Consider the following 26652-nt stretch of genomic DNA (forward strand, 5'->3'; position numbering starts at 1 on the left):
TGCTTTCTTTTAAGCACCAGGATACTAGTCCGTGCTTGTCTTTGACATAGAACACTGCTAAACCATATGAGGTTGTAAAGAACCACTTGTTAAACAAGATAAAACTGGCAGTTGCTCTGGTTGCAGCAACGTGGGAGAGTTCAGAACCACTATTGCTGCTGCCTTGTAACTCTTTCTCTTCTGAGTCATATCCAAACAAACAAACAAAAAAACAACAATGGGAAACACTGCATCCAACATACTTACTTCCCTCAGGGAAGACCTGACAGCATAGAAATGACAGAAATCCTTACCCCTCTGAAGGGTAAGATAGGTCTATGGAAAAGTAAAAGATGAACTCCAGATGCGGTATATGCCTCTACAGTTGTTTCCAGTTTCAAGATGGAAAAAGGCTTTTAATTTCTGAGATTCTTTCACAGCATGAAAATTTATTGACACTAAAATACCCTGGCTTGGATTTGACTCAGGTGAGACAGCACACCCAAATCCCCAGAGCTGTGCTGTACAGAACACCAGAAGGGGTATCTGGCTCACTGACTCAAGTTTCTTTGAAATGGCAAGTAACTGTGTAGTAGATATTTAATTCAAAAGTGTCCACAAAACAGCCACAAAACACTTTCCAACAGCTTATAGCAGACTTCAGATCGTCAGTACGAAAAAGCAAAAATCACCAAACTTATCATATGACAGAAAATAAAAAGTAGGAGAGAACAAAGGCTGTTAAGCAAGTGGAAATGGACAATTATTTCTGCAGCCTCCTGATGGTGACAGAAAGTCTCTTTTGTCTATGTTTGGGTAAAACAGGCATCTGGGCTGCAGCAAAGCACTTGGTAATGACTTGGCAATGTTGCTTTCTCATAACTCGCTGCATTGAGGAAAGATATTTGTAAAATTTCTAAGGCTTCTCAGGTAAGAGAAAAGCTACACAAATACCCTCAGGTGAGATTTCAAAACCCTTCACAGCATCACTGCAGCAAACAGAGCAGAACTTATTCCACAAAAAGGGAATTAAAGTGACAAAGGCAAGAATGAGACCATCCGTTTACAAGCAGCCATTCTCCTGGCTCCTGTATTATATGTATAAATAAATGGCACTATAAATGTAGCATGTGCTTTTGAAAAGCCAAAGACAAGTGGCATTCAGTCTGAAATCAATACCTTTGAGAGGAGGTTAGAGATACTTGACAAACTCCTTGCTGCTAACTAAAACTAAATCTAAACCACAGCTGCACAAGATAAAGTGAAATGTATCTGACAGATTAAGATTCACTCATATTTAGAAAGATATCTTAATTTGCTTTGTTTCTCCCCAACCCAATGAGAGAAATAATTCTACAGATAAATTCTACGTGACTGGAAACAGCTGCTGTGAAATGAGCTGATACAAAATTAGACTACAAAGGAAGTATGTTTTAGCTGACTTATTCTGCAATTTCACATCTCATTTTAAACTTTTTTGAACCCGTTATAGTTGACCCTGCCGCCATTTCTAAATATAATGAATTACAATTAAGACGCTGTTTAAAATAGTTTAACAACTAGAGGATGCCTCTGTAACACATGCCATGGTGAAAACCGAGGACTGTTCTGATAGTAGCAAAACTATCAGATCACTGTTCTGCTCAACTCTGTCACTCCTAAACTCAGTCTTGAAAGCAGCAATTGGCCAACTGCAGCATAAGAGAAAGGCTCTAGCTCTGTCACCCACAGCTTTGTTCCATTTGTGTAAAACTATTAATTGCAATTTCATTTGACATATTAGACATTTTAACAGCATGTTGTAGTAGCCACGACATTCAGATATACAATTACAGTAAGATTAATTTCATTCAGTCATTGTCAGTTTGGAGAATGGCCTCCCTTTGAAGCAAGGTTACCACAGTACAGTTGTGTATGCATAAACAAGCAAACAGTCTACCTTCAGCTTGCTCTTAAGAGTGGATTATTCACTAAAAAGACGTACTCAGGCAGTGGAGGCTAGCAATTTTGGAAGGTAAAGCTATTGCCAAATTTGAGCAGCATTTGTAGTCCAATAGTATAAAGTAAATATGTTAATAAATTTCATTGTGATGTTTGAAATTGCGTTTGTATTGAAAATTAATAAAAACTATAGTAAAAGGAACTGAAGTAGGGTTAAAGCTTTACAATTCAAGTAAGCATTGAATTTGATTGAAAGCAACCCCCCGTTTATCTTGACAAATTGGATTAAGATTTATTCAGGACAATCGGAAATAAATGAATGTCTTAGCAAGCAAACTGAAAATGCTCTTTATTTCCCACAGCTTTAGTTACAACATCCCTTTTCCTTGTTTTGTATGGATAGGTTTGCAACTTCCAACAGGCCAGAAATCTAATCACATCTTGGGGTAATTAATAATTCAGGGCACACTTAACACAATGATTCTCAACTTTTCCATCAGATTAGAATCCTTTTCCATCTCAGTAGGGCATTTCCTATCACTTAGCAATACAACAAGGGCTTCTGGACCGATAGAGCTTTTCCATTGAAGTGGGCCACACACCTTGCTGCAGTGGCAGAAGAATTTCACAGGTCATGGTCTCACCCTCATTGCAGGCCCAGACTTACTCAGCACTTGAAATTACTGTCAGTCCAAATGCACTCAGAAGCTTTATTGCTTTCCAAGAGTCTGGCTGACTGTGCATGTCTTGGAATAACTCAAGCAGCTTCTTCCTGGTATTCAATATGCAATGGGAAGTCTAAAGGCCTCTTAGGAAGACTGCAGCTGGGAGCAGGCTCCCACCTGTAGCAATTACATGTTGCACAGACCTGTTTAGATTTTCAAGCCAGTGTGAGACTGCTTAGGCCTTCTGTACACAAGACACTGACAATTATGGGTGAGAGAGCATGAGAAGGCTACAGGTGGTAAAGCAACAGCAGCTGGTACCTCTGACTTGCAACCTCTGCCAGAAAATGCTCTCTCTAAGTTATCTTTTCATCTCTAAAGAAAACTTCAGAGGACAAGTAAGTCAAAAAATGAACACACCCTAAACTTATCATGTCACTGCAAGTAAATTACTTAGGCATAGTTATCAAATATTCCACTATCAACAATATAGAGAACAAACAGTTTTCTAACACTGCCTGAATTTCAGTTTCTCCTAAGTCAACAGGAACATAAAGTCTTTTTTCAGTCAACAAAGTATAAATCTTGGCTCAAGCCACAGCCCTATTAATCCTCCCCTGCCAGGTAATCCTCCCAGGCTAGGCGGTCCCCTTGCAAGACCACTGGGTAGAAATACACACAGCACCTCATCTGTATGACTGTCTTCCATAATCCCTCTCTTCTCTATATCCCACCTGCTGCTCGCTACCATAGAGGTTTCTCTGGAACTGTACCCAGTAAAGCAAATAGATGCTGTTTATATTATTCCCCATTTCATATTCTCTTCCTTAACTAATATTGTAAAAAGCAAAGCTCCTTTGATGTCCAGAACACTACGCATCTATGGGGAGAAAGGATGAGAATTGCCTCCAATGCAAGTGTTGTTTTTTTTTTTTCCTACTATTTGTTATGTAACCACAAGGGAAAAGGTTCATGTGAAGAAAATGTTCTTTCTCTTGCCTCTCCCTCCATGAATGAATTAAAGTCACTGAGGGTCTCTGCTTACAAGTGTAGCACCCCTGATACTGCTGAGCTTACAGTATTCTCTGTCATAAAACAAGGAAATAAGCTTGGTAGGCTTCAAACATCCATGCCAGTACAGCTTCCCTTTCCTGGAAAGAAAAGGGTTAAGAGAAAGACAGTATGCTGCTGAAAGGGACTTTGTGTCTTGATTAAAGCCAAACAGCAACCTTTGAAGCATAATGAGAGAGAGGAAAAGAAACCACATCCCAAAAATGCATAACCACTGAATTCACAGGACCAATGGCACAGACTGTGCTGTAAATATGCAAGATCCTATTGCATGCTGATTTCAGCTCAAAAACTCAGGTGTATGACAGCATACTATAAACAAAGAAGAAAAAAGAAATCTAAAGAAACTCACCTCAGCTTTGTTTTGTTTCTCTTCATATTCACTCTGCTCCTTCTCCATACCAACCAGCTTAATTTTCAGGTCTGAAACTTCAGCCATTAGATCCAATTTCTGAGTCTCTAGTGATGTTCGACTTAGCAGCTCCTGAAAGCAAAGCAGAAAATTTTCCTGAGTTTTTTTTATTTGAACGCTGACAGAATGCTGCATGATTTGCTGGCAGTTCCATACATAGGTCTCTACCCCTTTGTTTATTCTTTCAATACAAAAGCAAAATGATTCTTTTCTTCAAAAGCCACATTCACTACTACTTTACTGTGCAAAAAGCATTTAATGCTGAAAGATAGATTTGATGTAGTCATTCACTGCAGGCAGAAAAAGTAACTCAAAAAGTACAGAGTGATTGGCAAATTCATATGAAAGCAAATTTCTCTACCTCTCTTTATGTTGCCTATACTTTGAACTGTTTGAACTGCATGTTTTGAGTTCTGCAGCTATTTTCACCTACACATTCTCCTTTGTTAATCACTAAACCAATGTCCTCTTCCCCACTTCAAAAAAATGTCTGGCACAGTGTTTATCCTTGCACAAGACATGAAATCAGAAAACAACACTAAGGCTGAGCACACACAAACCTACGTAATAACATAGAGACCTTCAGACAACACACTATAGAATAGTTGACTGCTTCCTAAGATATTCATCAGATGAAGCTACATTTTAGTATTATAATGCAACGTTTTAGAACATTTTATCATATGTTATTCAGCAAAGGATATGTTACAGAACAAGCACCCTAACCAAAACAGTACCAAAGATAAGCAACATTTCTGTAGTCATGCTTAACAGTATTTTAAGTTTATACTGTGTAGTACTTGGTAACTTTTCAAGACTACTAACTGTAGAGGGAACAACATTGAAAAAGAAGCAACATGACCCAACTGGAACCTAGAAGGCAATGTCTAAACCGAGTAATACCAAACTAGAAACAATTGGCCATGACTTTTGCTCGTGTGCCCTAAGCTCATTTTTCAGATTGCAGAGAAAGGCATACTTTGGACAGAGTGATATCACTGTATTTGGAAAACATTCATCATTCACCTTCATTGCATCTTTCAGTTTCCAAGAAAGCTAAAGCCAAAAATCTTCAAAAATTTAACAGAATATATTTAAAGTTGTGTCTCTTCGTCTCTATTTTCAAAGTGAAAAAATTCTTCAGGAGTTTAAGTCCTACTGAAAATTCAACACCTAACTTTACAAGTGCCTAATTAATTTTTTTTTTGCAAAGATCTTCGGTTTCAAAATGGGTATTCTGTTTTTTAAAATTTGATGGTAATTCATAACTCACACCGATGTTTTCATCCCATGAAACATACTGAGGAATTATAGCAGATTCTGCTTTGAATTACATGGAAATACCTTAACTGAATTTAGCATAGATATTTTGAACTATGCTGATGTTACTGAGAGGTCAAAAACTGCCCTTTCCATCAATATGCTCTTCTCATCTTGCCCTCTTCCACAAACTGTAGAGTATGTTGCATACTATGGTTTAGAGCCAAGGAAGCCACAAACATTATTTTAAAAATTATACAGGTAAAATTCATTTGGAACCCAAATCTGCTTTATATGTAAATTGTTTTCAACTGGTGGGGAATACTGCCTAAATTAGAAATAGCACTCAACTTGCATCTGCATCGAAACACCAGTTATCTAAGCCACCCACTATTCCCAGTGTTGTGCCCACTCTGCTGACACTGACAATGATATTTGTGTATGAATGGCAGAATAAACAGAAATTTAGTTTTTTAAAATTATTATTATATATATTTTTTTGGTCTCTGAATGGAATAATTTAAGTAATAATCAGGAAAAGGTAATGCATTGACTTCCTTTATTCCTATTCTAAGAAGCAGTCACCTAATGAAATCCCAGTACTAGCTGCTTTCTACAAAGGTGGTTACAAATTACAATTATAAACAACCCCTCAATGTTCCAGGGATAAAGGACTACATCTTCATTAATTTACACAAGATCCAGTCCTGCACATATTCCAGCCCAGATTGTAACAGGCTCTATACAGATGGTAACACAGCACATTTCTGCAGATTAAGATACAGCTATAAATGAGAACTTCGATATAGAAATAGGGCCACTTAACATCAAACAAGATAGGATAGCAGGATAAGGTAACTTTAGCCTCACTGACAGGCTCTATTCACTGTTGAACTAACACAACTTTTTTTTTTTTTTTTTTTGACACTGACATGGCATTCAATGATGCAACAGGAAGATTTCTTAATAAGGCATAGCATCCATCTAGACATTTTTAACAACAGATCTGTCCTTTGAGCGCACTGTCTGGTATTACTCCCTACTCTTTCAATAGGCTCCTAAATTACACTTACTTGTGCAGTGGAGAGTAATACCTCAATCTCATTCTGTGTTCAGCAGCTCCATGTGAAGAGTAAGGTGCTAGCTGGTATGAGTGAGCATGAAGGCAGCTGAGATCATTTTTTAATCAAGTCAAACAGAATTTTACAGTTTGCTCTGAAGCTGGAGGATCAGATCCTCAGCGAGTGTAAACTGGCATAAATCTCTTGCCTTAAAATAGACAAAATAGCTAACTATCCCTGGTTTGTTTTCAATGGAGCTACACTGATTTAAAACAGCTGACAATTTATCTTGCATCTAGAGTGTCTAACTTTTGCTTTGAAAGAAAGTGCCGTTTTAAGTAAATGTCCCCTCTTGAAATGGATAACATCTGGAAGCAATTATTTTCATCTTCAAGCAGATGCTCACAGCGAACAGCTCATTAGAGAATGTGACCCATTTTGTTACAGAGAAATTATAGTGTATTTCAGTGGTATGATGCAACTTGAAGCCAGCCAGAATAAATATGCCATTGTAAGAAAAGAAAATACAAATTTATGTTATTGGTTTTAAAGCAAAAAGGATAATGTAAGAGAGGCAAAATGGTAATTAGGGTTGTAGCAGCTTTAGGAGGATTTTAAAAAATCTCAAATATAGAAGAGAAATAGAACACACTCTAAGAAATCTTATGTATAAGCAAGTTACTTGTTTTTCATTTAAAATCCACTAAAAATATAAATTAATTTATTGAAGGTCCTTTTTGTGAAAACCAACTTTTAACCTTAAAAAAATAAGGAAAATGCTATTTTAGAGTAGAATAACTACAAAGATGAGTCATGCAGAAGGTACAATACATGTATGGCAGACAGATCAATGCACACCAAACTAGTTCCAAACACAACTGTATTTTTACAATTCACTCTGTATACTTTGTAAATATTTAATCATGTTTCTCAATATTCCCAGCAAAACTGAAACATGCACTGTATCTCACTTCCACATTTGGTTGGCTTGGAAATACATATTTCTTAAAAAGCTGCTTATAAAATTTAACATGACAGAAAACAGCTTAGAAAGAGGACACCCACACTATTCTAGGTTATCTGTTTTAAGCACTGTAAATTTCAGGATATTTAGCAGTCTACAAAACAGATGAAGCAATCATGCTATATACTGTTTGAGAAACCATAAATAAAATTCTAGTCAAGTGGAAAAAAAAGCAGACCCTAGGGTCTTGTTTGCACTTGTGCACCGTACAAAATACAAGACACTAAAATTTCATACTTTTCATATTCCTTAAAGTAGCTGAGAGAGAGAAAGGGGCAGAGACAGACGGACCTACCTGGTAAGCAAAATTCAGCAAGAACCACCGCAAATGAGGACTGCACTTTCCAACTACTGTGTGTCAGCTGTGGTGGAAATAAGATATTTGCTTAACTGAAAACACAGCTGAGAGCAACGTACGTGTGTAATCTCCATGAAATGGTGCAAGTCAGTAGCAGAAAGTGAATTATAGCCCTCCAGTTCATCATTTGTCCATTACATAGTTAAACAACAAAAAGGATAGAACTTCCCATTGCATTCACAAATTGAACGGTCCTTTGCATACGTCTGACAAGCAGATGTGCCTATAACTGTAAAATAATAAAGCGGTGCAATGCTCACCTGTATAGATAAGCTGCACAACTTGAGAGCACACTCTGAAAACCTCACGCCTTACAACCAGAGCAGCACAGAGCACACTTCAAACTCTGAAACAGTAAGCCAGCTGCTGGCAAGGAGTTACCACACGTTATAAACAAGTGCTGAAATTCATTTAAGATCAGATAACTGAGGCAATTGAAAGTTGAAGGAATGAACCTTGCCAGCCAGCAAAGTTCCTGAGAAGCAAACAGATACACACCAGATTTGCACTGTGCAACCAAGACAGGATTCCGTCTCCCTTGAGAACAAGACAACAGCAAAACCAGAATAGGTACATGCTAAATTGCATTGGATTCAAGTTCCTACTCTCATACAGCTCCTCCCTGCATTTTTTATTTTTTTTTTAAAGAAGATTCTCCATTGTGCCTCACCAAGGACGTTGTCTGGCACATGTTCACCTGCTCTGCGCACCCAGGTAGAAATTGGCCATAAACTGACATCGGAAAGAGGGAAAGCACAGAAATTCACTCCTGTTCATTCAAGTGTTTCAGTCTCCATGTATTTGAGACAGAAAAAAAACCCTAAAGCCAAGCACTTTGTACTTTGCAACAGAATTTAATCGACAGAAGACACAATAATCCTTATGCAATGCAGCCATCTGACAAGATTCCTCTAGATTGCTTAGTGCAACTACGTGTCACAAATCAGCTGGAAGGCAAAAACAAACTGTCAAACCACATTCAGGATTTGGTACAGGTCAGGTAGAAGACAGTCACTGCCACACAGTTCAGCTTTTTGGCACAGCTTTGATTGGCAAAATAACCTGTACACTTTATGCCATAGAGCTTCAATGACAACTAGTATCTGCTAAATCCATCAAGTGCAGCACAGGAATAGCAAAGAAGTATTTTCACTTGCGATAATTACTATACCGAATGCACTTAAAAGAACTGTGGAAGTGAAATCCGAATGTGTAGAAAATTCCCTTTTCAAACTGACAAGAATGACAACATTGATTCCATCGCACCAGTGCATTTACGTTCTGGCTGGCTGGTGCTTTCTGTTATGGGACAATTTAGGACAATTACTTTATCTATATATAGAGAGAGCAAAATCTACTTTTGCTTTCCAATTCTGTTCTACATTTATTCACAGTACAAATGAAGCAAAAGTTGATCAAATGTGGATAGGAAGTTCCTCCGAGGCTAACGTAGCAGATGTTCAAGATCCCCTCTTGGCTTAAAAATTGTTTCTTTCTTAAAATTCACTGGAAGTTCTTAGAAATGCTACAGATTAATTTAGAGCAAGACACATATCCACCATTTTTCTCTAAAATCAGCTGTAATTTCACATTTTAAAGTAGCTGATATACTAGAAATGGACTGTCACAACATAAATTGTGTTTTTAAGATGATTCTAGGAGGTTTTCTTTTTTTTGAGACAAATTCATTAGAATGTACTAAGGGGCAAGGGAGGTAACTATTCACACAGGTAGCATTTCCATGTCTATTACACACTCAATGGCAAGACAGAGATACAACTAAAACTCAATTCAGAGAGACCAAACTGGGGTCTTGCTCCTAGGCATGCCCCAAAAAATTTTCTCTTACCATTGGCTATGATTGAAGGACAAGAAAACATTTTTCTTGGCCCAAACTAAAATGATATTTAATGACAGATCTAAAGTTTTGCCATTGACTTTCATGAGTTTTTGAAAGACCTACTTCATTTTAAAGACAGTGCAAATACCTCAAAGGCAATGTTCTTTCTTAATTAGGGTCTGTAGTGGAAAAAGTATCCTTAAAAAAGCAGAATGTTGAGTTTGACATAGTAGCATCACATGTCATGAAAACATACATGTCATATTTTCTTTGACTGTGGTTTCATAAACATCTAGGTCAAATGTGCAGCCCACCACTGTCGTTATGCCATGCCTTAACCTCTTCTGTAAGCTGGTTCAATTCGCTAACCCAGCAAGAAAATATCCCCTTTTAACCACAGCCTGCCCCCATTCCTTTCTGCCCAGTCATAGAGAAAAAAATCTGGTGAGCATCAGAGTCAGTATAAAACAAGTTGTAGAAGCACATATTCAGGAACAGAAAGAACAAAAGAACAGAACAAAGCCTTCTCTTTTTTTGTAGTGGAAAACTGTTAGATGAGCTCAACACGTTTCCCATAAGCCCACATTTTGACTAAGGAATATTGGTCCCTCTTAGAGAATCACAATTTCCTCCAAAGAAGCAGCAATCTCTGTTGTTACTATTCAGCATTCAAGATGTCCATCCCAAACGCTGAACAGCCTTTTTAGGTAATTCGAACAAAGTTTATTTTAGCTGCTGTTTCAAAAGTGTTTGCATGATAGCTTTGTAGCAGGGTTCAAAACAACTGTGCATAAATCATAAGCCAAAAGGATTTTAGCCAGTAACCACACCCTTATAAAGTGGACAAGTCTCCGCTAGCACAGATTCAGAAAAGCTGTTTTGCAGGGTAGCATTACATACCCTTGCTGTCGTGGTACTACCAGATAACTTTTAAAGTAATTTCATTAAATTATCTTAAGACATATCATTTTTTGTTGTTGTTGCTGTAGCATTTTAGGCACAAAATTAAATTAGATTCCTTATAGTTCCCAAAATTAAAAAGACAAGGCTTATGCTGTACTCACATATATGGCTTCTCAGATAAGTAAAAAAAAAAAAAAAAAAAAAGCTTATCCATATTGCAGTTAGCTTAGTTCTACCAATACACATTAAAGATTTCTCAAAATAGGGCAATTATCTTCTTCATTCCATCTTCCATTTAGAAGAAGCTGTCAGCTTAAGATCACAAATGTAGGAATCAATGTAGTTCAATATATTCCAAATAAACAAGCAGAACCAAGAAATAAAATTGGATTTACAATATACCTCAAGAGAATAATAGAAGTCTTTCTGGAAAGCAAGAATATTTATACAGGCAGATAGAGGTGGATGATTATTATTTATTTATTTGTATTACAAAACAGGTAGTTTTGTGCAAAAAATAAATTAATACTGTAATACTGTCTTGATTGCCCTTGAATGACGCAGAGAATAATTCTGACTAGAAAATCTCAATGACAACATTAATATCTTTCATGTCATTACTAAGTGTCATGGGCACTTGTACAAGACATTGGAAACTGCTGACGAAGACGACCTAGTTTTACATTAAAACAGGAACCTTCTACACTCTATATGAATGCCTTCATGAAGTTTGAAAACAGATTTTCATAATTTAAATATTAAATAAACAGTTGCTGTTCTTTGAATTTCACTTCAGATGTCACTGAAAAACTAGATGTGCTTGCTGTTTATATTTTCTAAAACACCCCTTCATTTAAGCATAGAGTAAAACTTTTCCTAGTTGGAAACATTTTGGGTTACAACAGTTGTGAGACCAATTTTGTTTTGTTTTGTTTGTTTTTATTATTTTGAGAAACTTGGAGAGTTTTAACTGAAAGATGTTTAGGATACAAGTTCACCATATGGAAACTGCTACCATTTAGATACAAATGTACATGGATCCTTTTCATAGTAAAATAAATTTATTCAGAATAACATAAGTGTAATTTAAAGCTATGAATAGTTCATTGAAAGACTTGCATATTTCCCATAGACTAAAATATTAAGTTTATAACAGAACATTTCAGTGGCTGGAAGGGGGAAATACATGTTCCTCAAGAATAATATATATCCTGCAAATTTCTGGTCTATATTTTAAGGGTTATTTACAGTTTCAAATTTATTTTCAATGTCTGTGCACTGTATTACCAGCAGTTTATCTGCATATATAGCAACTTTTCTTGGTAGAAACAGAAAACTGCACAGGGAAATTTCTTTCATGACCACAAACCTACCATCCGTACAGTACCACATGAAATATTAGATACTTATTATTCATCCTTCTTCCTCAATATATGTCATGAAACAGCACCAATAGATTAAATCACATAGCCTGAAATTGTTGATAACGAAAAATGCCATGTACTTTTTTTTTCAAAAACAAGGGGAAAATGAAATTAAGCAAAAATCTGTATAGAACCTAACTTGATACAGTAATTCATTTCAACTTTACTAACTGTTCAGCTTCAAAGCCATATGAAAATAGAAGATATTTAGATAAAAGTTTTCAATTCTGTAACTGCTACATATATGAGGTACATTTAACCTGTCTAACCAGTTACTCAGCCATGTCCAAATTTAGTTCATCAGCACAGTGCAAATAATACACAATAGTTTCATTTTACATGCTGCCACGTACAGTGTTATGTAACCAGCCAATAAAACATTTTTGCAACAGAAAAACAAAGAAACTTTTATTTAAAAAAAAAAAAAGTGCAAAGCAGCAAGAGAACAATAAAAAGAGGCAATTCTTTCTGTTTTCTCTTTTTGCCAAAGGCACTCACACACGCAGACAAACTAAGCATGTATACTCTCCTCTCCTTTGGAGGATATTATGTAAAAATCTTTCCAATTCAGATTTTTACCTGTTGAAGCATTTCTTCTGTAGCATTCAGTTTCAACTGATGTCCCTCAAGACAGATTTCTAAGTCCCGGATTTTCTCTCCTTGAGCTTCCACCTGGTCTGTAAGAACACTCACCTGTAATTTGAGAAGAGAAGCGCAATGCTACTGAACTGACTGTAAATAAGTTTGAATTTCATTATACAATTAACATCCAAATGCACATTTCTACAGCAAGTTCTCTTTTAAAGTCCTTAGTAGTTTCAGACTCTTTCATAACTTGCTCCACTGAGATAGAGAGTTTTCCAGTCTCACCTACAAATATTTTCATTCAACCCCCGCCCCGCTCGGACTGCTTTTTTTTAAATATTAAAATGAGAGAACATTTCTAGAACAGCTGGAAGAATACTTTTAGGTAGCCTGAGTCAGTTCATGCACAAGTTTCAACAATTAGAAAGCACCAAACAAGAACATATTATACTGAAAATACTTGAAGTGGTCTTGAAGCATGCACTATTTCAGGTTCTGTTGGCATTCAACTCCCTAAAATGGATAAATGATAAAAACTGTTCATTTGGAAACCAACCAATTACCTTACTTCTTACAAGAACAGAAAAACAGCTTACCTATCAATAAAGCGTTTTGAAGTTGTAAGGAATGCAATGAGTAAAAGGCATGTTTTAGCAGCAACAAAGTTCTATTCCAAGAAAAATTCCCAGGCTTTGCAAGCCAAAACATGAAAGTAAAAGAAGTGAGATACAGACAATGAATCCCAGGAAAAGAAACAATAAGCTGTACTGGTAAAGAACTGTAGGAATTGTGGTATAGACTGCTGAATGTGTAACAAGAAAAGCCCAGCAGCCAAGCTCAAAGCTTGTAAAGTTCTAAAAAAAACCCAACAAACCAACAAGAACCTAGACTCAGCATAACATTAGAAAGATGTGAAAAAGTGTTAATTCCTATGTTAAGAAGCACATACACTCTGTAGATTAATTTTTGCTGTTTATTTATATAAAAGTAGTTTCCACCACAGGCTAAACCTTGATTACACTATAAAATGTTACCTCAAACAACAAAGCAACCTTAGGTTTCGAAACTCCAGTTTTAATGAAACGCGTTAACAAAAGCTTATCTATGTTCTCGTATCCAACTCTGGAGTACTTTTACTTAAAAAAAAAAAAAAAGTACTTGGAAGTGAAACCTTTAAGATGTACCCATACCCGTTAAGCAGCATTGTTAAAGCCCAAGGGAATCAACAAACAACTGAGTTCACTTCAGGGCAGCTGCAGCGGGAATGACTGGGTGATCCATATTTGTTTTACCTGCAAACATAATGACAAGGATGCCTGGGAGAGGAATACAGAAAAAGAAAAACAGAGTATCTTATTTTTATGCCTTTAAAGTAGTTGGCCCTTGAGAAAAGCACAGATGAACACAGGATGAGAGATGACAGGAAGGAGTGGGTGGAGGGAGATCGCAACATTTTGCCACTCTTGGCCAGAAGCACACTAAGACACATGTGAGCTGGTAGGGTGGAAAGAACTCCCCAAGGGAGTCTATTGCTTATCAACTCTTTTGTTTCGCTCCCATTACGTATGTGATGGTGCACAAGAGGTTCTGAGAGGTCAGAAAGCAAGAAAAAAAGATAAACCGAAGCCCCTTCTTCAGTCTGACACATTTTCCAGAGCAAGAAAACGTGCTTGACTTAAAGGGTCAGGTTAAGTTCCAACCAGTATTGTAACCTATAAGGAAAACTCTGTATATTAACTGTGACCTGCAAAGGCATTTAGTAAAAGTTTAGCAGCTTTAGAAGCACTGTGCTGAATATTCCAATTATTAGGTTGAGAGGCACATTAGCTACTTTGAGCTCATATTTTCCCCTCTGTTTAAGATCACATCTGCCAGACTCTTCTAGGAATCCGTAAGCTGCACACAGAGTATAACCTCAGCATATGCTGCACTGGCAAGTCCATCTTGCCTTAGCAGTGCAACATCAACACGAGTCAGCCCCTAGTGAATACATTTTCCGTAAATATCTGTAAGAGAGGTATATTGAAAAAATAGCCCCAAATCAAGTGGTATAATGTTTTAAAATACCTTAGGAAAAAGACCTTTGTGGAAAAAAAGAAAAACCCTAAACAGTAAGTACATTAGCTCCTATACGCAGGCACTGAGCTCTAAGACAGTATCGTGGATGCTGTAGCATTTCCAGTCTCCACCACATACTGAACAGTAGAAGTAGGTTTCAAGGTCCCCTGTTTGAGTTAGTCTTTGGAGAAACAGTGTGTGAGAGGCACCTGTAAAGTTGCCTTGGTATGGCTTCTTCTGCAGCAAGACTGGAGCTCTCCCAGCTTTGTATTCCCCACAGATTATAGCTGTGGACCACAGTTGCTGTTACAACAGACTGTAAGCCACTGTGCAGAAGTGCTCTGTCTCCAATCACTTTCATCTTTCATGCCAATCAATGATCACACCCAAGAGCAGGGTTTGCACCAACAGACTCTCTAAGGCCAACGTAACCTCAAGATGGGGCTTGCTTACGTTCCTCATATTTGACCGCATAGACAGAATGTGCAGAACTGGTATAAACGAGGTTCTAAAAGAATCACAGGATGGATGAGGTGGGAAAGGAGGATGACCTCTGGAGGCCATCTTGTCCAACCCCTCTGCTCAAGCAGGGCCACCTAGAGCAGGTTGCCCAGGACCAATCCCCAGCTCTGGATCTTGGCATCTTCTTATTTTTGTTGTTGATCATCTGCTGACCAAGGCTTTCATCTATGTTATTTGACTGGGGGTTTTGGTGTTCTACTGCAATAGTGTGCAGTGCAATAGGAAAATACATTAGAACAAATATTGACTACACCTCTTGATAGGGTTGCAATGTAGGTAAAAGGCAAAAGAGAAGTTTCTACATCTGATTTTAATCCATTCGTTTTGAGGGAAAACTGCAGGCAGGACCCTGAACCATGTCATAAAAGCCTCTTCTTTGTGAGTTTGGGTAGCTGTATTGTATAAATATCTATTTGTGTGGATGAAGAAATAGTTACTAAAAATCAACATGAAGAGACAGGGAAAGTACATAATGAGAAGTTGCCTCTAAGTTGCCTCTAGTGCTTTTGGAGACTAGTGGTCCTATTAAATCTGCAAGAACCGACACATTTCTAACACCACAATTCTGCCAAACCTGTAGAAGACCACCAGTGCAAAATGACCATCAACAACCATCTGTATGGCTCAAACCACATCCAGGAGGACAGCCCCTTCTATACACAGACAAGGATTATAGGACTATAAACATATGTGATGATACAAAGGACCCCTTCAGGACAAAGAAACAGGTACATTGGTACAACCCTGTGCTTCTGAGTGAAGTTCTGAGTGGGTTTAGTCTTCTAATTGTTGCTCCAATTATGAGTGCACATTTGTACAAGTGTGAGAAATGAACATACTGTGTGAAAAGCTGTGTGCTATCATTAATAGAATCTCATTAATAGAATCAACATGCTACAGTTAATAACAGCTTCATTAATGTGTAAATTAATATTATTAATAAATAAATATAATAATATAATTATTTAGAATAAAATATTGTTTAATAATATTATTTATCTATTATTTATTTATTAAAGTTGTGATGCTGTCTCAACCAACTTCTAATCTCCTATTAGAAAATGAAAATTTGAAACACATGAACATTTAAGTTCCAAACAGAATATTATTATTTTTTTTTCCCACTCAGGATTTGATTTGACTTTACCTCCCCCTCCTTAAGCTTTTTGATGATGTAAAGCAACTTCAGTACAATATACAAGCAGGGAAAATATTAGTTCTACCCACTTACGATTTATGAAAAACTTTTAATTTCTCATTTTTGTTTCTGAGACTTTCAAGTCTTCCACATCCCAATAATAACCAAACTATCGGTCTGAAGCTATATGGTGGTATAAGCATCATCTTGCTTTTGAATCCCTGGTCTCAAGATGCTAAACAGCTTCCCATATTGTTACAACCTATCCATCCTTATAAATGGTAGCACATAGAAATAGATCACTCAGTGGAATGATAAAATTTTTGCAATACACATTTGCTAACAGAAGTTTAATGACTTCAATGGAGAAGAAAGTAAGGAATGAGTATGTTATCTTGAAACACAACAGCATAGTTTTCCCCTTATTCTTCAGTCTTTCAGTTCATTAAAAACAGTGTCATGCAGAATCTAGAAAGTAACTGGCGAAATCTGGTAAACCTAGAATGAAAACTATTACCAGTACATTACTATCTTGGAGAAATAATAACAACAATAATAACATCAATCTGAAGTTCCTTAATCATCATTCTTACCGTAGCTGTTATTCCCCACTCCTACACCCAGTTATTGCACCATTAGACCAACCATATGGATTATAAAAATCATAAATTAATTCCTGATTAACTATCAGTTACATTTCATGACCTGCTAACTTTTTTTTTCCCACAGAATATACTCTTTTACTTCACCTTTTATTCAATGAATATCAACTACATAGACAATATTCTCTTTAAAACATACCTGCAGTATGAGAGACTCTTTATCACCTTCTAATCGTGCCAATCTTTCTTGATAGGTTTCATTATTAGTAGATGAATGATGATTCACCTGTGACTGGGGAGAAAAGTGCTGTAAGAACTTTTACAGTCAATATTAAAATTTCAAGAAATAGTTAATAAAATTGATACAGCGTGGTTGTTATAATGCAAAATACATGCAAAAAGTATGTCTACAGAACAAAGCTGTTTATTTTGTATGTATTAAACCTTTTGTACGTGTGGTTTTTAGCTGGATTTTGAATACTTTCTCATTTCCAAAAATCAGTAATTGTATAGGAATAGATTTGATATTTGCTAGCAACTTATCGCTTCACTGGGAGATGCCAGCTTAACAAGGCAAAAACATGAACTATATGATGTTAAAGATCATTCCTTAGTAACTTTTGTAGTATAATGAAAATAAGGAATCCTCATAAGTAAACAAGATTTATTTCTGTATGTCCACCTAGATAATCCTTTGACCTCAGCTATGCATCCTCAATCAAAGCATCAGCCAGTCTGCTTGGGCTACTATGCCACTTGAAGAGCAAAGTCTTTTAGATCAGAAATCTTTAACCTTGGCAGCTACATTAGAGCTAAAACTTCCCTCCATATCATCAAATGGTTTTCCCAATGGACAGCCCACAGGCCTTCCCAATGTCTCTGACGTCGCACACAATGGTAGGTGAACACTTTTCTGAACACAGAACACCAAGTTCAGGGAACAACAGCACACTACTAGGCAGGAGAAGATTCTCCTAGTAACAAAAGCTAAGGATGAAGACTGCCCAGTCAGGTAGTCTTTGTTTGCACCCTTTATGCTGCTGTCATTTGCTATTTTCTATGCCAGACTTAAGAAATATGCCTGTAACCACTTGTGTAACCACCTCCCCCCTTCCCTTACAAACACTGTGAGTTAAATTGCTGCCAATATATTTTAACAAAAGCAACTTGTCATCACTGCAAAACACAGTTAACATTTTATATAATCAGCAACTAAGAATTAATTCAACATCAAATCACAAATAAGACAGACACTTTACTACACTCACATTTACCAAACGTATAACCCCTGGTGATGTCTGCAGCACTGACTGACTGTGAAGTATCCTCTGTAGGAAGTTCAACACTCAATACCCATATAAGACCTAGTGAATCACACCCATGTGGACAAGGAGAAGTGGAAAACAAACAAACAAAAAAACCCAACCCTGGCAAAAGGTCAGCCAGAGACCGCTCAGATAAGTACAGTACACAGAAAATGGCCTGCTAAAAAAAGTGGCTGATTGACACACAGCAGTTGTTTAAGACTTGGGAAGTCTTTGTGGCATGCATTAAGACAAGATAAAACAATGTAATATGAACCAAGACTATCTGTGGATGGTTGGAGTGCACGCTGCAGTTGTGAAAGACTGTACTGAGATGAAACTGAGTATAGTTAGGTATCACATGTATCAGCAGGAACTTAATATGGAATCCGTAGCACTGAAGTTGTAAGACCAGAGAGCAACGAGTTAGTGTAAGAGATGACAAACAATGAACACTAGACTCACGTAACCACATGAACCAAAAGGCTGAATCAACAAGATTTGCCACAGACAAATATGTTACTTCAGAAGATGTAGCCTTAAAGACTAAAAATCATTACCCGAGCTCCACAACCTATAAGTTAAATGTACTAATTATATTTCTTGTAATGAAACAATGGGAAAGATGTCAAAAAAAATAATTTCTGATAACTTAGTAAAGAAGTAGAAGGAAAGGTGGCTGGAACAGTTAGGATGGTAGTAGTGCTGCAGATGAAAAGTCAAGTGTGTACCATACATGCTTTGCCTAAGACAGCTGCAAAGCAATTTCTTGAATCACCTGTATTACACTCTAAGAGAACTTGGATGTAGTTTAATGACAATCAGATTACATCTGATATAAATGCAAAGTATTTCCTCAAATAATTCAAAACCGTTTCTCCCAGTTCTTAAAAAAAAAAAAAAAGAAACTTCAGCTTCTTATTCATCTTTAGTATCCAGATCTCTCTTGAAAATGTTCCCTTTAATCTAATTTGGACATAATATTAACACAAGCTGAAAATATGAGCGTGTAAGTATCACTTAGGTGATCCAGTCATTACAGAGTACTATTCAGAGAAAAAGGCTTAAATATTCCTCCAGAATATGATACAAAAAATATCAGACTTCAGAGTATGATTCAACAGCTTTATGTTAAAATGAGGATAATTAGCAAAAATATGAAAGGGTATGGCAAGAAAGGGAAGACATATTTGAGCAATTCAGCTAGCTAGCTTGATTTTCAACAGTCTTCTCAGACAGGAGCTCAGAGTCCAGTAAGCAAGGAATTTTCGTTTCCTTGCATGTTATTTTAACGGGAGACAATTAAGAATGTAGCACATTGCCAGAACTGAGCAACTATTGTTTAGAGTTTATGTACTGATGTTCTGTTCAGAGGTTTCTGAAACAAAACTTGAATCTGCATAGTCTGTAAAAGTAAGCCCCTTACAGCAAGCACATATGCAAGGTAATAAAATTGAACATAGGCCAATTTATGTTCTCTTTGTGTGTTAGGTTTCATCTCCAATATACTCCAACACAGCTGATTTTAAAACAAAGCCCACCAACTTCTGAAGTTCATCAGCAAACTGTTACACAAAAATTTATCACTAAGGCATGTATCTCATATTGGGCTATGGAGGAGGAAGGAGCTGGGAGAAGAAATCTGGCAGTCAGTTAGACTGGTGATTTGTAAGCTTTTTCAACAAGTCACCCGCCTCTTAGAATAGAGATTACGTCAAAACCCTCCTCCCTTCTTATTCAGAATCACATGAATCACTTTCAGTTCCACTGATAATTGAATCAGATGCCTGTGGCAACTATAGTACTTGCATTAATGGGAAAGATTAGGGACATACATGATGTATTGTCTTTAGTTGCAGTTTAGAAGCTGAGAAGAGGAATATGGCCAGCAGAGTTCAACCAGCCAGTTTACCACAAAATACTAACAGCACACAGACTGCAATATTATATTTCAATACAAGAAAAATGTACACTATGGACTTTTTCCAGTCTCTCTGGAGTTGATAATATTTAGAAGAATACAAACTTCCCAAGTTTTGATTACTGTTTTGGGTCACCAGAATTGAAGTTATGAGTCACAATATTTGCTATTGTATAGTGGTGAGTGAGAAGCCTACACAGTAAACAATTTTATTTTAGCATCTATCTATGGATACAATACAAATTTAATCTCTTGGCATCCTAGTGCTACCTGAAATACACACCCATCTGAATGTATGTACATTCACTCAGCATACTTGAGGAGGGAGAGGTGGCTGGAACATGATTTCTGGATCTGCAATTCTTGCCTTTCATCTGAAGGCAATTATGAAAGCAACAACAGGATTTTTCTGCTTGTCATTGTTCGTTGTTGATTAAGTGAAAGTGGCAGTCAATCTGAAAGAGCTAACAACATATAGTCTGCAATTAAGTACAGGCAAAGCTAGGTAAATTCACACAGTCACAGTATCACAGTATCACAGATTTCTAGGTTGGAAGAGACCTCAAGATCATCGAGTCCAACCTCCGACCTAACACTAAGTACTCCACTAAACCATATCGCTAAGCTCTACATCTAAACGTCTTTTAAAGACCTCCAGGGATGGTGACTCCACCACCTCCCTGGGCAGCCCGTTCCAATGCTTAATAACCCTTTCTGTAAAGAAGTACTTCCTAACATCCAACCTAAAACTCCCCTGTCACAACTTTCACCCATTCCCCCTCGTCCTGTCACCAGGCACGTAGGAGAACAGACCAACCCCCACCTCTTTACAGCCTCCTTTAAGGTAACTGTAGAGAGCGATAAGGTCACCCCTGAGCCTCCTCTTCTCCAGGCTGAACAAGCCCAGCTCCCTCAGCCGCTCCTCGTAAGACTTGTTCTCCAGACCCCTCACCAGCTTGGTCGCCCTTCTCTGGACTCGCTCGAGCACGTCCATGTCCTTCCTGTAGCAAGGGGCCCAAAGATCCTTAAGATCAAATAATTTTGACCAAATATTTATACTTTTATCAGGATAACTTTTCCCATTGCTAAAACTTCTCCTCCAGACAGTTAAGTGAGTTAAAGGAAGATATCCTTACAGAAGTCATGAAGTTCACCCTTAATATCATAAGCTTAATTAACACAGCATATGCTTGATTGCTTCACCTCTTGCTAGCACAGGTTATGTACAGTAGCCAGAACAAAAGAAACAAAAGCATAGCACTAATGTATATCTGTCTCAGGTCAACCATCAGCTCAGAGCTGCACACACTTGAAAATTTAAGTCCAAAGCAAGCTATAAGAGTCATCACGTTTCCATTCCATATGAAGGCATCTCTTTCAAAATGACAAGTCTTACCCTTGCAAAGTTTTCCTGACACGTGAGATTTTCCATTTTGCTACACTTCATCTACTGCAGTTCAAAAAGCCCAGTTTTGTAATGCTCTTGGAGAGCACGTGATACTGTTTTGTCATAAATACTAGCATTTATTTCTGTGATGAAACTTAGTAACTTGTGATTACACCTATATGCCCATGAACCAAAATGGGGGTTACGTCATTTTTATTCAGAATAGTGTGTTCCAATTAAGGCCAGATGGAAGGAAGATAAAGCAACAGCACCACAGAGGATATTGTATGTGAACCCTTTAACCCAAGCTCCTTGGGAGAACCAAAGAAAACTCAATCTGAAGCTGATGCACATTTAGCATTTGGAAGGTGGGGTGAGAGCCTTAGGTTCTTTAGCTTGCAACAGAAGTTTAACAGCAACAGATTCATGCTTAGGCCCTGTAAAAGAACATGACACCAGCTTCCCACAGACTGACAGCCTGTCGTAAAGTAATGGTAATAGTGCCCCGTATATACACAAGAACTTTTCCATATCCTTCTAGAAAGAGACTGCTAAGAGACGCTTAGAGGCAGCATTAATTCTTCTTTCTGTCAGAAGACAGAAAAAAGTAAAATGTAAAAAAAAAAAAAAAGAACAAATGAAAGCATGAGCTGTGCCTCATATACAACTGAGACAAGACTAAAATTTTTGTTTGTTTGTTTGTTTGGCTTTATTTGGTCTTACTTTTTGGTGCCCACTCTATCTATAACCTATGAGCATTCTTGGCACAGCACTTTTCACAGGTCGTTTTAACGTCAAGGAAGTCTAATGGAAAGAGCTGAAACGTGGTGATGCTCTGTTTAAATTTGACCTAAATATTGCCTTGTACCTGCTGCTGCTGCATGATACTACTGTTGTTGTTATGTTACAAGACTACTGCTTAAAACCATATCCTCTGTTCTAAGCATCTGAAAATATCATCTGTGTCCTTCATTTCCCCCTGCCTGGGTCTCATGATTTTTTATAATTGTTTGTTTGCTGTCCTAATCCAGTCCAAGGCACAGATACATGTGGGAAAATGTGGCTTAACCAACTAACTGCAACATCAAAACCGATCCTGGTCTCTGAAGTGACTTCTTATGATGAAATTGGAACCAACTTTGGTGTACTTCACCAAGGGTTTATGGAAGTCTGTTGCAGTTACTCTCTGTTAAGTGCCATTCATTACTCTGGAGGGTACTCATACTTGCACTCGCAGCCAAAGAGCAATAGTTTATGATTGCGGGGCCCCAAATCTATCCCAGTCAGTGCCAGACATGGGACACTAGGATTCTTGAATATGAGAATTAAATAAGTAACTTAGATTTTATTTTTTAAATCACTTATCAAAAGAATTTGGGAGCACGCTGCTCAAGGTCTCCTGGGAACAATGCAAGATCATTTTTCATTTCTCTGCAATTCCCCCACATGTGCTCACTCCCTTAAAGAGACTGCAAGGAAAAGGAGCAATATTGATATTCTCCTTTATGTGCCTTACAGAAAAGGAATTAAGTGCAACCATTGTAATGGCATTATTAATTTCTGAAGAAGTTTGTGCTATGTTTGAACAGGGTATCCTTTCTAAACACAGTACTTGAAAATCATCCCAAAGACACCCTCTGTTGTTTGTACCCCCCAGAACGGTCAGCATTTCAGTAAGAGCCATTCTTCACTGATGCTACCTTTTTGGAGCCCTTTCTCATTGTTTTGTAGTTCTCAGCGCACACTGAATGCAATAGTCTGATAACACCACACTGTAGCCTTTTTTTTTTTTTTTTTAAGCAAAATTACATTTTAGAAATGAAATTAAACCAAGAAGCAGGGGCAACAGACATACCATACTCAAAATATCATTTAAATAACAAGTTAACGTGATCTCAAAGACCACTAAAGAGTTATCTAGCTTTAACTGCACAGAGCACAGGTTAAACTAACAGTCTAATGTTACCAAACGTACTTCCTGTTGCCTCCTCTCCTTCACTCACCCACTCATTCCCCATTTAATCCCCTCCCCATCCACATGCCAGAAATGTAAGAGCTTTGAGAATGTGATGCAAATGTTTTGTAAATTAACTGAACTTCAAGATTCTCAAGCTTTTATTAAAGACTGACATATCATGAATATTTTATATTCATTCAAGAAGCTACCCAAATTGAAGTTCCTATTCACATTCCACATAGGTATTTACCTATATTTCATGTTTACATGTTCAGTAAAAACAAAAAAAGAGTGCATGTTCATTTGTATACCTGTGTTTTTAAACTAGTGCCATACAGAAGCACTAACATAAATATCGTGCGTACAATTTCCAGTAAAAGTACACACAGGTTAAAAATAGTTTTTTAAAGGTATAATGAGATGTGCTCCTTACATGACATACAATTAAATCAATATTGTAATTAAAAACAAATAAACAAACAAACAAAAAAACAGTGTATTGTGAAAGATCTATTCTCATCCCACTCATGCATTTTTCAAAAACTGAGAAATAAATAGTTAGAATGTATAAAATCTACAAGCTGACAAAAACTAAGGGATTTTTCTAAGGTGATCAGACAACTGTACAAACCTTGTTTTTCTTTTACAGGAAGACAAAAACAATCTCATATTATGCAGTTAATTCATGTTCACATTCACGTTTAGCACAAAATTAGGATTTTAATAGCACTGCCTTTAAAAAAAAACATATTTTAATAAGAGAAATGTGAGCAGGAAAAATGTACAACCATTTTTATCCAAAACAAAGGCATCCTAAAAAGTCACATACAATTACCTCAATGAAGAATTAAGTGAAGAACCAGTGCAAATACATCTTAATTTTAAACTACAAAGTCGTAAACAATGTATTCTCATTTTTTGCCATACATTGTCATGTAGGATATACTTTGTTGTATTATAATCTCAGGAAAGCATAAGCACTTACTAGAATCTATTGCCATTTGTTCAAAGTTTGATTCTAGGGTTTCACTTTTAAAGACAAAGACAGCTGATTCTCCCCCCTCCCGCCCTCCTCCTGCATGCCTCCCCCTCCTGCATGAAGCGTCTCCAATTCATTTCTCATAAAGGAACTTACAATATTTTACGTCTGAGGCACCCAACGCGTTTCCTTCTGCAAAGCTCAGAATTCTGACTTCGCTTTGCTAACATGCATTTACAAAGACAAAACAAAGCACAGCAAACCACTTACCCTCTTTAGCCACGTGAAGTGCTTGTAAATATCAATCTCACCATCCATGCTTTGGGCCCATCTCAGCAGTCACATTCCCAGGGTTAAAAGAAACTTTTGGAAACAAGCGCACTGCTTTGTTCTACAGGATATAGCTGTGACTTCTTCCCCTTTCAACCCCTCAGCTTCTGAAGTCTTGAATGTATGTTCGCATTTCAAGCTAAATCTACTGCCTCTGTCCCAGTCTTATCCCAAATGCTTCTCACAGATGTATATACAACGCACAACTGTATAAACTTCAGACTCTCCCCCAAACATCTGGTTTTTTTAAACAGCAGATCGGTTAGCAACGAGAACAACGTAACTCTAAAAACATCAAAAATATAACTTGCTAAATGATATTTAAAAAAGATCTTTCAAGAACAGTATAAATCTGCAGAAACTGTTCTCTTTTAATGTTGAATAACAAGCTAAAATTATTAAGCTGTCACTGAGAAACTATTTTCAAGTAATGCTTTCCCTGGCTTTCTGTTTCAAGAGAGGCTGGAACTCATTACCAAAGACCCCCTATTTCCTGTCTCTGTTTTACTCCCTGTTTATCGTAACACGACTCAGACTTCTTGGTTTATTTCAGGCCCAGACTAAAACTAAAAATAAGTTCTGCTCTTTGAATTACTTGCCTGTCCTCACAAAAAACATTATAAAAGAGAAGGAATTCAAGGACGATCCTGTGGATAAGTTAATTATTCCATAAACACTGCCAGAGAGGCAGTTTTCCATCTTAACAAAAGACGACGGTACCCTTCTAAGATTTTTATCTGCTGAAGCTGAAGTCTCATAGCATGGCAATGTTTCAAACTTGAACACCAGGATAATAAATGCATATGCAAAGCAAAACTCCAGCAAAGCAGGGAAGTTTAAAAGTACTCCCTGTTACTGCGGTGTCCTCTAGTGCCTCCACACAGTAGTTATGATTATGTTCTATTTTTTCCCAATAAACTCCAGTTTCCAACTTTGTTTGGTCTTAAACTGTACATCTGATTGTTCCATATATGAAGACAACGGATTAGGCAATGCCTGTTAAGACTAAAATGCAGCTGTCCCCATAGGATTTTCGTGATGATCTCAGAACATTTACTTAGCTCCACATTTTCCTCAGTTCCTACAGCCAAACACATTCTCTCGTTTAAGAAAAAGTACAAGAATTTGGAAGAGCCATTGTCAAAGCTGCCCATCATTCTAATGCTATATACAAAGAACTCAAAGTCTGAAACTGTATAATGCCCTGAAAAACAGTGATTAAAAGGACCTGTCACACTTACCTATATATCCACTCTCCAAACTGTGGAGGTTTCTACAAGGTATGTGGGGTTTTACTGTTTCAGCCATTCACGATCTTTTTTACCTGATGCATATCTTTTTAGGATCTTCCAAGTCACAAGCAGGGATGGATATAAACCTAGACTACCAGCCTTCTTTAAGTAACATATGGTTATATGTTATATGGTAATAAACACATGAAGTCACATGGCAGGAAAAATATGAAAATACTTCAAAAAAATATCACTACAGGTCTTTTAAAAGTGCTAATATAACTAAAATCACCAGTAAACATAAGAAGGTAAAAGAAATATCTGTTTCCAAAAGAGAAGCATACCACAAGACAACATCTGCAGAGAACTCGGGTTGCTCTGTACATAGAACGTACTTACTCTACACTGGTTGTAGAAGTTTTTATACTGTATTAATGTTGATGAGATAAGCTCTTTCTTGAATAGTTCATGTCACCTGGCAAAAGCCTTAGTATATTGTCTATTTTGCGTTGAAAAAAAATCTTAAAAATTATTTAAGATGCTCTCGATATAGTACATTCTCTATCTGTGATACTGTCTCTCATAGCTGACAAACTGAAGACTGAATGGGGGTTCTCTTGAGATTAAAACATAACTCCCTACAGATTAAACCTTTTTTTTTTTTTCCCTAGAAAACTAGTTACCTGATTACAGAGAATA

At 37.1% G+C, this 26652-nt stretch overlaps 1 protein-coding gene across 27 annotated transcripts in view; it reads right to left on the reverse strand.

Annotated features, from left to right (window-relative positions):
* The window catches only part of PPFIBP2 (PPFIA binding protein 2), a 112276-nt gene that overhangs the window by 33282 nt on the left and 52342 nt on the right, over nt 1-26652 (reverse strand). For 17 of the 27 annotated variants that reach the window (XM_083837867.1, XM_083837875.1, XM_083837856.1 and 14 more), the window contains 3 exons: nt 17043-17135; nt 12518-12631; nt 4009-4140 (listed from right to left, as the gene is read on the reverse strand). In XM_083837867.1, coding sequence (XP_083693993.1) covers nt 4009-4140; nt 12518-12631; nt 17043-17135 — 339 coding nt within the window. Of the gene's footprint in view, nt 1-4008; nt 4141-4429; nt 4453-6401; nt 6766-7708; nt 7946-8031; nt 8156-12517; nt 12789-12808; nt 12828-12983; nt 13044-17042; nt 17136-24547; nt 24567-24661; nt 25498-26652 lie in introns of those variants that run through there. The other 10 variants (XM_083837861.1, XM_083837862.1, XM_083837865.1 and 7 more) reach the window with 10 other exon arrangements.

The sequence above is a fragment of the Anser anser genome, assembly GCF_964211835.1.
Source record: "Anser anser genome assembly, chromosome: 5".
Lineage (NCBI taxonomy): Eukaryota > Metazoa > Chordata > Aves > Anseriformes > Anatidae > Anser > Anser anser.